The following is a 13,666-nucleotide window of genomic DNA, read 5'->3' as shown; positions in this document are numbered from 1 at the left end:
TGTAGTCACTGTAGACAATAACAAATGTACATATTAGTGTTTGGTCAGTTTTTCAGGCACTGTTACTTGTACAGTCATGAAACAATATGTGCACACATCATTAGGAGTACTACAAAAGTATATTGGATTTAGGTCACTGTGACTTTTTTTCTCACTTCAGTGATTGCATATAGTTGTTATTATGGCCCTTCTATTCCTTTATATGTTACCAATACCATTTGCACACCATATCTCGAGTTGTCCACTCTCTACAGTTACCAAATGTTATGTATAACTTGCACCTGGGGTTATGAAGGAAACAATCTATCAATTATTTTGCCCAAAGGTCAAAATTCAATGTCATTTTGACTTAAAGATTCTGCAGGAAAAAAATCAGTTACCATCATTGTAACTTATCAGAGTTTGTGGATGGCTTATATATGGGTTAGAAAGTATTATTTTGATTTTGTGGGTGAAAGGTCAAATGTCAAGGCCACTGACTGAAAGAAAAATTAGTTTTAGACCATATGCATAGATCTAAGTTTGTGAAAGGCTTGCACCTAAGTTGATGATATTGAGGTCAAAAATCAAAGTCATTGTGGCTCAGATTTTTTTTTATTTTGCTGAATAACCTGTTCTTTATTAAGATACTTGACCAAACATTGTAGATGTCTTGCACTTTTGGTTACAAAGAAGCCTATAGATTCTGGTAATTTTTCCAGTTTAAACAAAATTCCAGTAGAGTCCTATATTTACATTTTTCGAAATAACCAATATTAGGACAACCAATTTATTTAAATAAATTGTATCCTTTGAACTCCATTTTTGAGTTCCAGTGCGTGTAGTTTTGACAGCCTGTAAATCTAATAAGAAAATAATGGTTTTTGCATGTGAAGCTTATTAGTTCAAGACCTCATACCTTGACCAAAGGTCAAGATCATTGAGACCTGTTGTCAATAATCACCATTGTCAAGCATACCCTACTGCTGCCAGCATAGAGGACTGTTAAGCAAAGGATAGGTTTGTAATGTGCCTTTCACTGTACTCTTGTTTAAGTTAAGCCAGTTTCTTGGATAATGTTGCTTGTACAGTCATGAAAATTCATCTGTGCATGCATCCTGAGGAGTACAATACCACCAAATCCAAAAGTATGTGCATGCAGAATTTGATTCATTTCCTGTTCAGTGATGTTTGATAATACTTGTGTCCACCATTTCAGTTTCTAGTGTTATGACTCTATCATCTTAAAATAAATAACAGAAAAGTGTACAAACCAACAAGTTTTGTCAAATTCAACAAATAATTTATTTCCTAGAATACAACAAACCTGCTACACCTATTGAAAAAATTGGGAAAATCCTGATATATGGATATATCTCCTGATTCCCTGATTTTTCAGCTTCTTAGAGAAAAACTTTTTATATTTTTAAGCAAAAACAGAATTTTCTTTTTCTATGTCTGGTTTGCTTCTTAGCAGTATCTGATTTCTGGCGTGATTTCTGGTTTTTGTCTGCCATTACCAGAGAGATTGACTCACATAGTTTCTCTCTTTATCTGACCCCATTGGTGAATCACAGCATCATAATCATGGATAAGTTTCTCAACAGAAAGCAAAAAAAAAAAGAAGAAAAGGAAGTAATTGATGAATTATTGAATTTTCAAAATCCAAGACAAAGAAACGGGATAAAAAATCATATTGGTGATTGGGAGAATCAGTTTGCTTTCATTCGTCCCTGGAAGAGAGGAGCCTATCATGCATTCTGTTAGTGGTGCTCACGGCATCTCAGAGTACGATCTGGTGGTTTAGACGACATAGACACAGTACAACAACCAAGCACAAATGGTGCAAAAAGATATTAGCAGCATGAAACCACTCAAATTTTCCATGAAACATTACAAGGATGACTTGTCTGTGATTATTTATAGCTTATTTAACAGGATTATGAGTGATCACATAAAATGGCATCAAACAACAAAAGTATATGCATGTACACCTTAATCTTTTTAATGTGATTTTTTACTCTGTCTCCTGATTTTAAATAGTGATTTGGGGGCAACCTCCTAATTCAGATTTTTTCAATGTTGGCAATTTGATACAAAGTGAAAAATCCTTGATAGTCCAAAAAGTTCTATCACAGGTCTGAAAGTGTCGAGTATTCCAAATGAATTCCAGTGGTGTTCCAAATGAAATCCGATCTATCATGCTGATGTGCCAATAGTCTGGAATAGTTGATGTGCTACCAGTCTTTGATATATCAAAATGATATAATCCAAAATGTCTTTAAACGCATTCACAGTAATTCCAAAATAGTTACCTAATCCTGAAGTTTATGAGCACGTTGTAATTCCAATGAATAATTGAAATAAAAAATCCTCAAAAATAATAATTGAACACAACTAAATAACTCCACTAAGACTGATGTTTAAGATATGAATAACCAATTTGGAGGTAAATATCCCTTATATGAAAATCCAAGATGCAGTTTCAGAACTAGAATGAGGCTTGAAAAGTCATTTTTAGATCATTCTTAATGTCAAGATGGTTAGGTCCTTTAGCAGCTAACCAATCAGGAATTAGGTCACCTGGTTTTCCTAGGTGGACACCCATGACATGAACTCAAATCCAATCAAATTTGTGATCAAGATATCTTCTACTTCTACCAATGTAAAAAAGACAATAACATGTTTACTCAAACTGGTCTTTGTCCAAAAGTACAAACCATGTTTACTCAAACGAAATGTCTTTGTCCAAAAGTACAAACCCACAATCTTGAAGCTAAGTAATGTGTTTAGAAATGACTCTTGCAACCTATAATCATAAAAATTAACATACATAATATAAATAAACATAACACAAGGACTTTTAATTATGAGTCCTTTCTTTACAGGTAATGGAGAAGTTGAAGGTTCTCTTCACAGGATATTCTGAATTTCCCCCCACATGTTTTGTTTTCTGTGGGAACTTCCTATCTTCTCCCTCAGGAAATAACCATGCTAAACTCTTGAAAGGTAAGTTGTCACAGGGAATACCCAACGTTACTGCATTTTACAAATAAATAACTGATTTCATAGGGGGCCCCGAGTGGCCGAGTGGTCTAAAGCGCTCTCCATTACGGATCACTGCCATCTCACCTCTGTCTGCGTGGGTTCGAATCCAAGGCTCGGCTAATGTGAGTACGTGGGAAAGCCTGCCGGTAGCTTCTCATGGGTCGGTGGTTCTTCCCTGGGTTTTCCAGGGTTCTTCCTCCACCAGTTATACTGGCTGCCATGTATAGACTATCTTGTGCTGAAAAATGGCGTTAAACGCTAGAACAACAACAACAAACTGATTTCATAGTTTCAGTCTTAACTGTTTTACAATTATTAGGAAGCAGTCAATATTTATGGACTGTAAATCACATCTGCATCCAAGTGGAATCTGACAGACAAAATATCATACTCTAAATTTCAATGTAAAATCTTTATTTAGCACTAAAACTGTACCATACAGTTTCTTATTGCAAATAAATCCAATCCTGTCACATATTTTCAATACCCACTCATACCTCACCTCCAATATATATTTACCACTCCATAATATTTATTGTCCAATACATGCTAGTAGCAAGTGAGACATAACAGTTATGTTTCCAGTGGTGGTGTCAATATCAATAGTTTTAAGGTTTTATTGAAAGTTTGTCATTGACATAGATTTCCTAAACCTCATGATAGAGTTTCATCATACTTGATATGAATCATTATGAAACTAAAGCAATTAATTCTACCACATGCTAGTTGGACCTTTTTATCTTGTGGGTTTAATACTTTGGTTAAAGTTTTGGGCCTATGTTTCCAAAACTCCTTACATGGCATGACTCAGTGTTAAAGCTTAGACATTTCATTCTGCAACACAATTGCTTGGCCCCTTGACCTTACTTAATGCAGGGTTCCTACGCTATGGGGAAATCTGGAAAAAGTCAGGAGAAATTATCATTTTTCCCCCAACCATGAAAAGTACTTGAATTTTGCAAATATTGATGAAAGTCGGGGAAAAACCCGGGAATTTTCCGCCAGCACTTGATGCCTGAAACAATCACGTAATTGAGTCGTAACTAAACTGATCATGAGTTAAATTTAATGAGTTCTAACCAGAATATTCGGATGGTGCCGTATGGGTCATTTGGGTGTGTGCAATAAACATACATGCTGAGTAAATCCAAACGCTGTGGAATTGATTCATATAGTACACTTTTATTTTCAAAGTCAGCTCAATATCCGTATCTTTCCTTACATGGAAGGCATGAAAGCCAGTCTAGCATCATAAGAGGCCAATGTGGTGGCAAAGCGTAGCCACTTACCGGATGGCCCAGCAAACTTTAAACGTTAGATCAAGCGATACATGCAATAAATCAATACGAAAATTACATATTTTCTCAGAAATTGTGACTATTGTAATCATTATGTCTTTAATCTGCTAAAGGACAAGATAAAACTACGGTGTTGATGAAATGTGACCTGGTACTCGTGATTTGCATTGCTAGTCGCATGAGAACACAAATCTAGCAACCCACACTTTGAAATGTTGTGGAGAAAAAAATATAAAAATAAAAATTAAATGAAAGTCTAATACTGGTTGTAATAAAAATACAAAAAATGAAAGAACACAAAATTTTCCATATTTATATATTCCGAGAACAACTTGAGTTTTGTTGTATCATGTGAGTACCACATTGACATGTGCTCTCTGCTTGATAAATCAGACTGGCCAGATGCTTAGTTTTTACAGAAAGTATCAGACTTTCATTTAATATAATTGAATTTCTGTACAACAACATTAAAAAGGAGTTTGTAGTTGATATCACATGACTATTGGACTTCTGATTTTGTTTGAAATTTGTGAAGTCATGTGAATAGTAATGCAAATGGCGAGTACAGGGTCAGGTTTCATCTATGCCGTAGTTACATCTAGTCTGTCGGCAGATTAAAGACATAACGATTATAATACTTGCCATTTCTGAGAAAATAAATCATTTTCCTATCGATTTCATACAGGTGTAAGTCAGTATAACATACATTTAAATTTTAAAAGGCCCACTGGTAGGTGACTACCATATGTCGCTACCGCACGGTGGCAGCAAATTCCAAATTTTCGATATGCAGTTGCAGTTACCCCTAACCCAAAGGTTCAAATATGAAAAATGGGGTGGGAATATTCAGAGGAAACCCGGATCAGAAAACAGACTGCTATTCATTTTAAGCCAGATTTGTAGTCCGAATTGTTGAATCTCAGAGAAATGAGAAATTGTCATCCCTTGTATTATATATTAAAAATGATTTGAGCCCCTGTATCAATACAGGTTTGGGGACTGGTTTAATGAATTATAAGAAGACAAGTTGATTTTGCAGAAAATTCTTTCCTTGCTTATACAACAGTATATAATTTTCAAGGTGTTTTGTGAAAATTTAAAATCGCCCCTTTTGAATTTTTAAAAAAATATTTATATATTGCTATAGAATTCTTTAGAATTAAAGGTTTGAAAAGAAACAAAACTAATTTATGTTCATTATGCTGTTCCTACTCAGCAACACAATGCAGGTCAGCAAAATGAAGTTAGAATTTTTATTTTGTACATTGAAATGACTTTACAAGCAAATTTAAAGGAATATAATCAAACTTGTTTTGTTTGATACATTTTGTGGTTTTGTACATGATCATCTTTTCAGACTTAGAAAATGCATGTTTTATAATCCAAAACGTACTTTAATACCATTCCGTAATGGTCATATGTGAACCTTGAAAAATTAATTTCATCCTGGAAAAACCCTGGAAACGACCTGTAAAATTTATCTTTAGAAAAGCATGGGAACCATGTTAGTGTTAAGGTCATGGTCATAGAAAGTTTGCATTAAGGTTAGGTTTACATTTTTACTAATACTTATATTTCCTGATCCCTCAATGGGTTTTCTTACTTCTTTGGTTGAACCAATATCAAGCTAAGACAATTTATTCTGTGACTTATTCACTCAGCCTTTTGACCTTGGGTTCAAGATCATATATTTTACGGTTATGATTTGATAGTGGACTTGACACAGAGCACTGGCCTTCTTATGTTTATAGATCTGAGAAAATTAAGATATATATAGTTACCATTAACATAAAATTAATTTTAAAAAATATTGTGGATTGGTTTGCATTTGGTTCATATAAAGTCATAATGTTGAATTTGGTACAGGCAGGAATCTTTGTGAAAGATGATGAGGTATCAGTTTAAATCTCCCATTTGTCTGGCATTTTTTAGACAAGGCAGAGGGAGAAAGTCTTCTGATTCCTACCCATTCCTCAAGGAAGGAGGGGGTTATCCCTTGGAAATTACACCCTCTCCTGCAGTGCCCTATCCTCCCAGCATCCCGATATGAATTCGTCTAGTTCTCATTTCAAGTGTTTCATACGGCATCATGGACAATGTAATGGTCCATTTTACCTTAAAGGATGGATGCCAGCCAGCAACATATTATTTGACTGTCATGGATCCCATCTTATTTCACAAGACCAAACTGGGACATGTAAGGGTTAACGTACACATTCTTTGGCAGAAGGGCACAGAAATTGTTACATAATTGGAATTACTTACCCTTCCCCCTTCTCCAACTACATTTTGATGGACATAAGGGTTTATCGTGAAATCATTACAACGTTATAACACATAATAGGGGTGTAATGATTCATCAGTGTGTTGATGCATCGATACTTTAGCTGTACTGATACACATATTGATACAAGTCATAAAAGATCAGTACAGAACAATGCTATTATAAGCAACTTATTGTTTGTCTAAAGTTTGTTTAGTCATTTGCCTTGTTGCCTTGTTATTCTTTAAACTGAAAATTCACCTGAGACAGCTATTGCAGGCACTTATTTTTGTTAATTTAAACTAAAAGACTTGACAACACTTGCCATCAACAAAATAACACCAAGGACATCGCTAGTAACATACACGCCACCCATTATGCTTTTGGCATAATCGTTATGCTTTTTTTCACTATATTATCAGACCATATTCTAGAAAGGATGGCTGCTACGTAACTACGACATAAGGGTCCGCTTGTCCATAACCTTGCATGCACTTTCCTAACAGTATTATGTTCTGTTTATAGCATCTGCCCTGTTTCCAAGAAACATGCTGATTTTACTTTCAAACTTTTGACCTTGGTTTCTATTTATAGCAGCTGTATGGCTTAGTTATTAAAGAACAGGCTGGTTTTCTCATTTTCAATCTTTGCTTGCAGATTCTTTGTTCTAATTCATATCTGATACAGAACCAGTCTGTAGGTATTTGGCGCTAAAAGTCGAGTCTGATTTATTCTAGTAGATGCATGTGTTAGAGCAAAAATGTTTTTCAAAAAATTTCACAGATGGATTAGAAAAAGTCGAAAATTTGATTCGAAGATGAATACATGAATTACACAATACATCGTTTCATTCTAGGGCAGCTTCATGCCTACTGCATGCTGCGTGGAAAGGATTTTAATATTGGTCATGATGGTAATACAAAGAAACCTTGAATTAGTTTGTTTTACAAACTCCAATACTAAGGTAACTTCTAACTTTTTTTAAGCAGAACTAATAAATGCAGAGGCGTTATTTACCAAGTTCTTAATAGAACACGGACTAGAGCAGTAGAAGAATACATTGGTCCTTTGTTCCAACAGATGTTTCCTGATTCCAAAATTGCAGAAAATATGCATCTGCAAGAACTAAATCATGTAATGTTGTTAGGTGTTTAGCAGAAGATAATTCGCTTATAATTGCAGAAACCATGAAAATTTGGCCGTTTAGTATTGCAACTGACAGGAGTAGTGATTATGATGACAATATGTTGTACCCAGTCTGCGTAAGAGACTTTGACAATGAAAAAGGGCAAATTCAGATACTCTTCTTTGATTATCAGAATTAACAGTAGATTCCACTGGAGAAAACAGTTTTAATTTGCTTTATAATGCTTTGAATAAACATAAGTTGGCAGAACTCTGAGGTTTTCATATAATGCATCAGTGATGACTGGAATTCATAAAGGAGTTGCATTCTATATTTTGAAAAATGTCTCCATCAGTGTACATATCAGGTTGTCCCTGTCATATGATGCATCTTGCTGCAGGAAAGGCTGCTGATAAATTAGGAGAACCCCAGAAGTATTAAGTAGGCATTCTACCTGACAATGTACTTCTTGTGGGCAGAGTTGATGTGCAATGCCACCTTATTTCCCAGCTAAAAGATCCAATAACTGGAAGATATATATTTCCTCTTCTTTGTCAGGTATGAAAAGAATATTGGTTCTTTACCATTCTAATGCTGACTGTGAGAGATTGTTCAGTTTTGTTAACAAAAATAAAACTGAATTCAGATCCAGGCTCTGTAAACTAGCACTTAGTTCTCTGCTGGTGTGCAAAACATTCATAATCTCAGCTTGTACAAAGTGTTTTGAAATGCAATATGAGAGGCTTTTGCTTTATAAAGCTCAAAGTGCTGTATGTGAAAATTTGAAGCAGTAATTGATGTTAAAAGACCGGAAGGGATAAATAAATCATTTGGTACATATGCTCATTGAATTTTATTATGTTATATGTGGATTACTCTTTTTCTGCTCGGATTACTCTTTGTCCACTTGGATTACACTTTTTCCTCGCCAGGTGTTGGCATGTATGTAGTAATATTGCTTCCCTCCCCCACCCACCCCTGCAAATTCCATGGTAATTAGTTTATTGCAACGGCTTGTATGGCATAAAATAGTTTCCTCTGACCCTTGTCCCCCTCCACATGGTTCATTTTTCAACATTTATGTTGGGGTGTAGAGTCAGACCCAATTACCTATCAAAAGTTGGAATTTGCTGACATGAGGTTTTGGCATAGGGTAACTGCTTACTAGCCAACCTAGCAAACCTAAACACTCATACACTATGCCATACCTGCATGAAATCGATACGAAGATGATTTATTTTCTCAGAAATTATAAGTATAACATTCGGCATGTATTTAATTTTTTGACAGATGAGACGAAACTACAGCATTGATGAAATTTGACCTGGAACTCACCATTTGCATTACTAGTTGTATGACATAAATGGTTCTCAAACTAAATTGATTTTCACATTGTGCCCTGGAACAAGTGTTATGTTGGAGTTTGTACTTGCATCAAGGAAGTTTTACAAATGGGTGATCAAAATACAGGCTTCCTAGAAAACCCAAATGGCTTATTCCCACATGGTTCATATTCAGATGATGATTTCATGCGGCAAATACTGGCTGATGGTAGTTATGAAGATAATGGAGCTACCAGTGGGTGATTTTTGAGCCTAATAAATGATTCCAATGTATACCTGCTGGGTTAACAAAAATAGACACCATGCTGGTCAATCACTCTTTCATGACATTCAGAAAAGGGAGAATACTAAGCCAAACTAAAATACAATTTAAAAGTAGAATGCAATTTTAATTTCTTTTATCAAGCAATTTATCAATGTGGGATCATATGCTACAAAACTATATACCCCTATCAGGGTTAAGATGAACTAAATAAGAATGAACAAAATAAAATTAAAAAGTAAAGATTTGTATTTGGTCAAAATACCTCTGTCCGGTGGCTAGAGTGAGTCCCGCATTTGATTAAATGAAACAGTTTTAAATGGCCTAAAATGTTGAGTACAATTCAGTGGCAACTGATTGGCAGTCTGTTTGATAGTATTTTTGTTATCTTGTCATGGATGAGAGTGGCATATAAATAGATGCTAAGTATGTGTCTGTCTGTGATGTGAAAATACAACCAGTAAATCACACAAAAGGGCATCAATGATGGACCTTCTCAAGGCAGAAAGACCATCAAGTAAATATGTGTATCAATGATGTATTGTATCCTAGTCTGTGCATTCTGAATTGTATAAATAGGCAGAACAGATGTATCATTTTAACCTACCAGATATGTAAAAAAAACTGTACTGTTTTCATAATGAACCCTTTGCTGGATTTTAAAACAAAATTAACAAGGAAATGATGTGTATTAAACTGAAAATCATGTTAAGCACTTGGTAAACATCGTGTTCGAAGACTGAGTCATTGTTTTTTATACACTTTCCACATGTCCATTCCTTGTTTTGATGCAATGCTGCAGTAAATCTGAACTCTGAGCAACATGAATATTGCGTAGGAAAAGAAAGTGAAATTAGAGAGAAATTCAAGAAGTAGTAAAAGATACTAATTTGTAGTTCACCTTTTATATGTCTTGGATACTCATTTTATATAATTAAAATATGGTAGTTTCAAATTTGGTGGACATATACATGTATTTATCAATACAATGGGGCAGATATCTCCTCCTGACTGCTCTTTTGTCTGTAGGATATATCAAGTAAACCCAGTGTGGACATTTATCACATTTTATCCACTTAGTAAAAATGAATGAAATAGAATCCTATATTTCAACTGGTTTAAATTGGTTGCAGTTGCAACATTTCTTGCTATCTTCTAATGATAACTCTGAAACAGGTGAGAAATTATTTTGATGGTGAGTGACCTTGCTTAGGAGATAGACCCAATGAAACCCAACTATTTATTTTAGTAGGCACATAATGCAAAGATTGGAATTTTCTCTTGTCTTTTTAAGTATTTGTTGACTTTGTAGTATATTTGCCTTGGGATTTACTGCTCCTGTTTGTGATGCTCTGTAATCCTTTCCATCATGTTCTGTTAGTAGTTACTCCTCAGGTACTGAGATATCTCTTGCCTAGTCAGTGCATCCTCTTTGACAATAATAGTCTCTTTCATGGTAAAAAAGTGCTACATTTTGTTAAACAGTTCTTTCTGTAGACAGGAAGAAGAAATTTGGTCCTTTGACATTAGGCCATAGAGGGTTTTTCTTAAACCCTGGGATCTGTGTCCCATGCCTTAAAGCACAAGGTCTCTAAAATTCTCTCTAGCTGGGGCTACATTCCACCCAAATGTTTTCTAGCTCCCTCACTTGGTTATGGTTGTGTAAGTTCCCAACGGTTTTGTTAGGAGCAGGAAGTTTTCTTGATAGCATAAGCTGTGGTCTGTTCCCCCATATATGTTGAGATCTTTTGTCTATGCGGCTAGCTATGCTATTCACACCCCTTCCTGGCCACTTAAAATCCCCACTTTGGATGCTGGGATTTTCCACAATGACTTAGGATTGCCTTCCAGTTAAACTATGGGAGGCCATAGAACTGAAAGTTAGGCCGATAGTTACCATATCCCCTTGCATGCTGACCTTTCAACAGCTGCTTTCAGTCTGCTGAATCTCATTTGCCAGCTACCTTTCAGTGTTTGATAGACACAGTGGCCAGGCATGCATTATCCATGTCCAGTGTTTTATCAGCAAAGCTTCTCCACTTCCACAGGATGTTGCCCTAGACACATCCAAGGTCTTACTGCAGTACAATAAGAACCTTCTGAGGACTGGATGCAGAGACCTTCATCTGAGGACTCATCCCCAATGTGGCTACCAGGATTTGAGAGACAGACAGTCCCATCTTTCTGTCTTATCAAAACCAGTCAAGAAGTGTAAGCAGCCTGATTACCCACAGGATCTGTTGGCAAAGTTCGTCAAAGCTATGCATCCCCAATCCAGGCAACAACAAAAAAAGTTCAGAGCTCCCTCTTTAAATTTGGATCCTAGAAGGGAGTGCTGCAAAGTCCATGGAGGAAGATGCGGGCAGTCCTAGAGGCTCGCTTCCTCTTCTTTAGTGTATTCCTCTTCCATTGATTTCTGTAAGTGCCATGCTTAACCTTTTTTCGAGGCTTAGTCAGGTATTATGGACAATGGGTGCAACCTGTATCATAAAAGGAGGATACAAAATTCAGTTTTTAGATCTTCCTCTGGTAATATGGATGTGCTTCCACTGGCAAAATCTAGTGAAATTAAAGGAAGAAGTACACTCCCTTCTCCAGAAGGGTGCAGCAAAGAGGGTGTTCAGTGACTGGTCTCTGGGCCTTTACTCCCTGATTTTCCTTGTAACCAGAAAAAGGGTGGAATGTTTTGACTAACATATGTGGAGGTCGTTCAGTTTTGATATCTGCCATTCAGCCTAGCCACCACACACATAGCTTTTACCAGAGTCATGGGATTAGTTGCCATCCACTTAAGGTCAGTGGGATTCCCACTCCTCCATTATTTTGACAGTTGGATGATCCATTATAGCCAGTTCAAAACCATCAGACTTGTTCTGGTTCATTGTTGGCACATAATGGCCAGGCTCTGTCTTTTTCACCAAAATTGAGAAATTGGATCTTACTCCATCTCAAGATTTTGTCAATATGGAGATGAATTTCCTCAGGAACATGGGAGAGAGTAACGATCCTGACCTTGTTGGAGGCACTGAGAGCCAAAACCACATTTTAGGCTCTTATTGTTTTTGTGTCTTCTGGGGACCTTAAACTCTGCAGCAGATGTGGTTCCACTTGTGCACTCTCCAATTTCTCCTAGCAAACTGAGAACTACAAAGGGACCCTCTGACTGCTCAGATTTCCCTATGTTTCAATTTCAGCTATGATCTAATTTGGTGGACAAATTGGTACTAGTTTCTGGCCATAGTCCCAATGCATGCCCGTAAACTCCAACTTGAATCTGTTAACAGACACATCAGATTTTTGGTTGGCTACTCATCTATAGCTAGAATGGCTAATTCTTCAGGGTTCATGGTCCCAGGAAGAATGTGTCCTCCACATCAACAATTAGGAAATGATGACAGTGCCCTTAGCCTTCAAAATGCATTGACAAAATAAGTCATTGTGATGGTCTGTTACAACAGTGTTAGGGTACCTCAAGCCATAAGGAGGCACACTTGACTCTACTCTTTGTTAGAAGGTTTGGAACCTCCTTTGTTAAGCAGCCTCTGAAGGGTTTACCCTCCAAGTATGCCACATTCCTGCAAACAGAATATTTTGTCTGTCCATAAGGGACATGATAGTCCTCATGGAATGGTCTCTGCACCAAATCATTGCAGATTCTCTGTTCAGACTTGAAGAGAACCCTTGGCGAACTTGTTTATGACATGGCAAAACAACAAGCTCCCCTTTTATGTTTCATCAGTCCCAGACTAGAGAGCTTGGGCTTTGGACACTTTCAGCCTGAAGTGTGATCGTCTGTGTGCTTACACATTCTCCGCCTTCAGGATGATTCCACAAGTACCTAAGAAAGTTATGACCTCCATTGTTTAGTTAATTTTGATAGCCCCTGTGTGGCCTCAGCGATCTTGACCTGCTGGTAGACCAATCTTGGTCATTACCCCCGAGGAGAGGCCTTCTGTCACAGCACAGGTGGTTTTCTCGACAGCATCCCACAGATTCTCCACTAATTTTTTTGCCTCATCTCAAATGATGACTCTACCAGGACAAGTTTTCAAGCAAAATTGACAAGTGCATCATTCAGTCCAGGAGATGATCTACATCCAGGGTCATCGATGCCAGGTGGAGAATCTTTTTCTATTGGTGCATTATGAAACTTGTTAATTCTAGCTTTGCATCACTGAGTACAATGGTGGAAGTTCTAATGTCTCATTTTTAAGTGAGATGATGTTCAATTTATACTATCAAGGGCTATAGGATAGCCCTATCCAACACACTCAAATTTTCAAAAGGTCCAGCTATTGGTGCAGATTCTAACATAGCTGACCAGATCAGGTATCTTGAGCTGCAATG

At 36.6% G+C, this 13,666-nt stretch overlaps 1 protein-coding gene across 1 annotated transcript in view; it reads left to right on the top strand.

Annotated features, from left to right (window-relative positions):
• Positions 1-13,666, top strand: part of LOC149804781 (DNA polymerase epsilon subunit 2-like) — a 104,681-nt gene that overhangs the window by 51,039 nt on the left and 39,976 nt on the right. Inside the window, exon 11 of the mRNA XM_089944446.1 lies at positions 2,868-2,988. Within this exon, the coding sequence (XP_089800572.1) occupies positions 2,868-2,988 (121 nt within the window). The remainder of the gene's footprint in view (positions 1-2,867; positions 2,989-13,666) is intronic.

The sequence above is a fragment of the Sinohyriopsis cumingii genome, chromosome 2 (assembly GCF_028554795.1).
Source record: "Sinohyriopsis cumingii isolate HCF-2022 chromosome 2, ASM2855479v2, whole genome shotgun sequence".
NCBI lineage: Eukaryota > Metazoa > Mollusca > Bivalvia > Unionida > Unionidae > Sinohyriopsis > Sinohyriopsis cumingii.
Note: the sequence above shows the minus strand (reverse complement) of the source record. Positions and strands in the feature narration are given on the sequence as shown.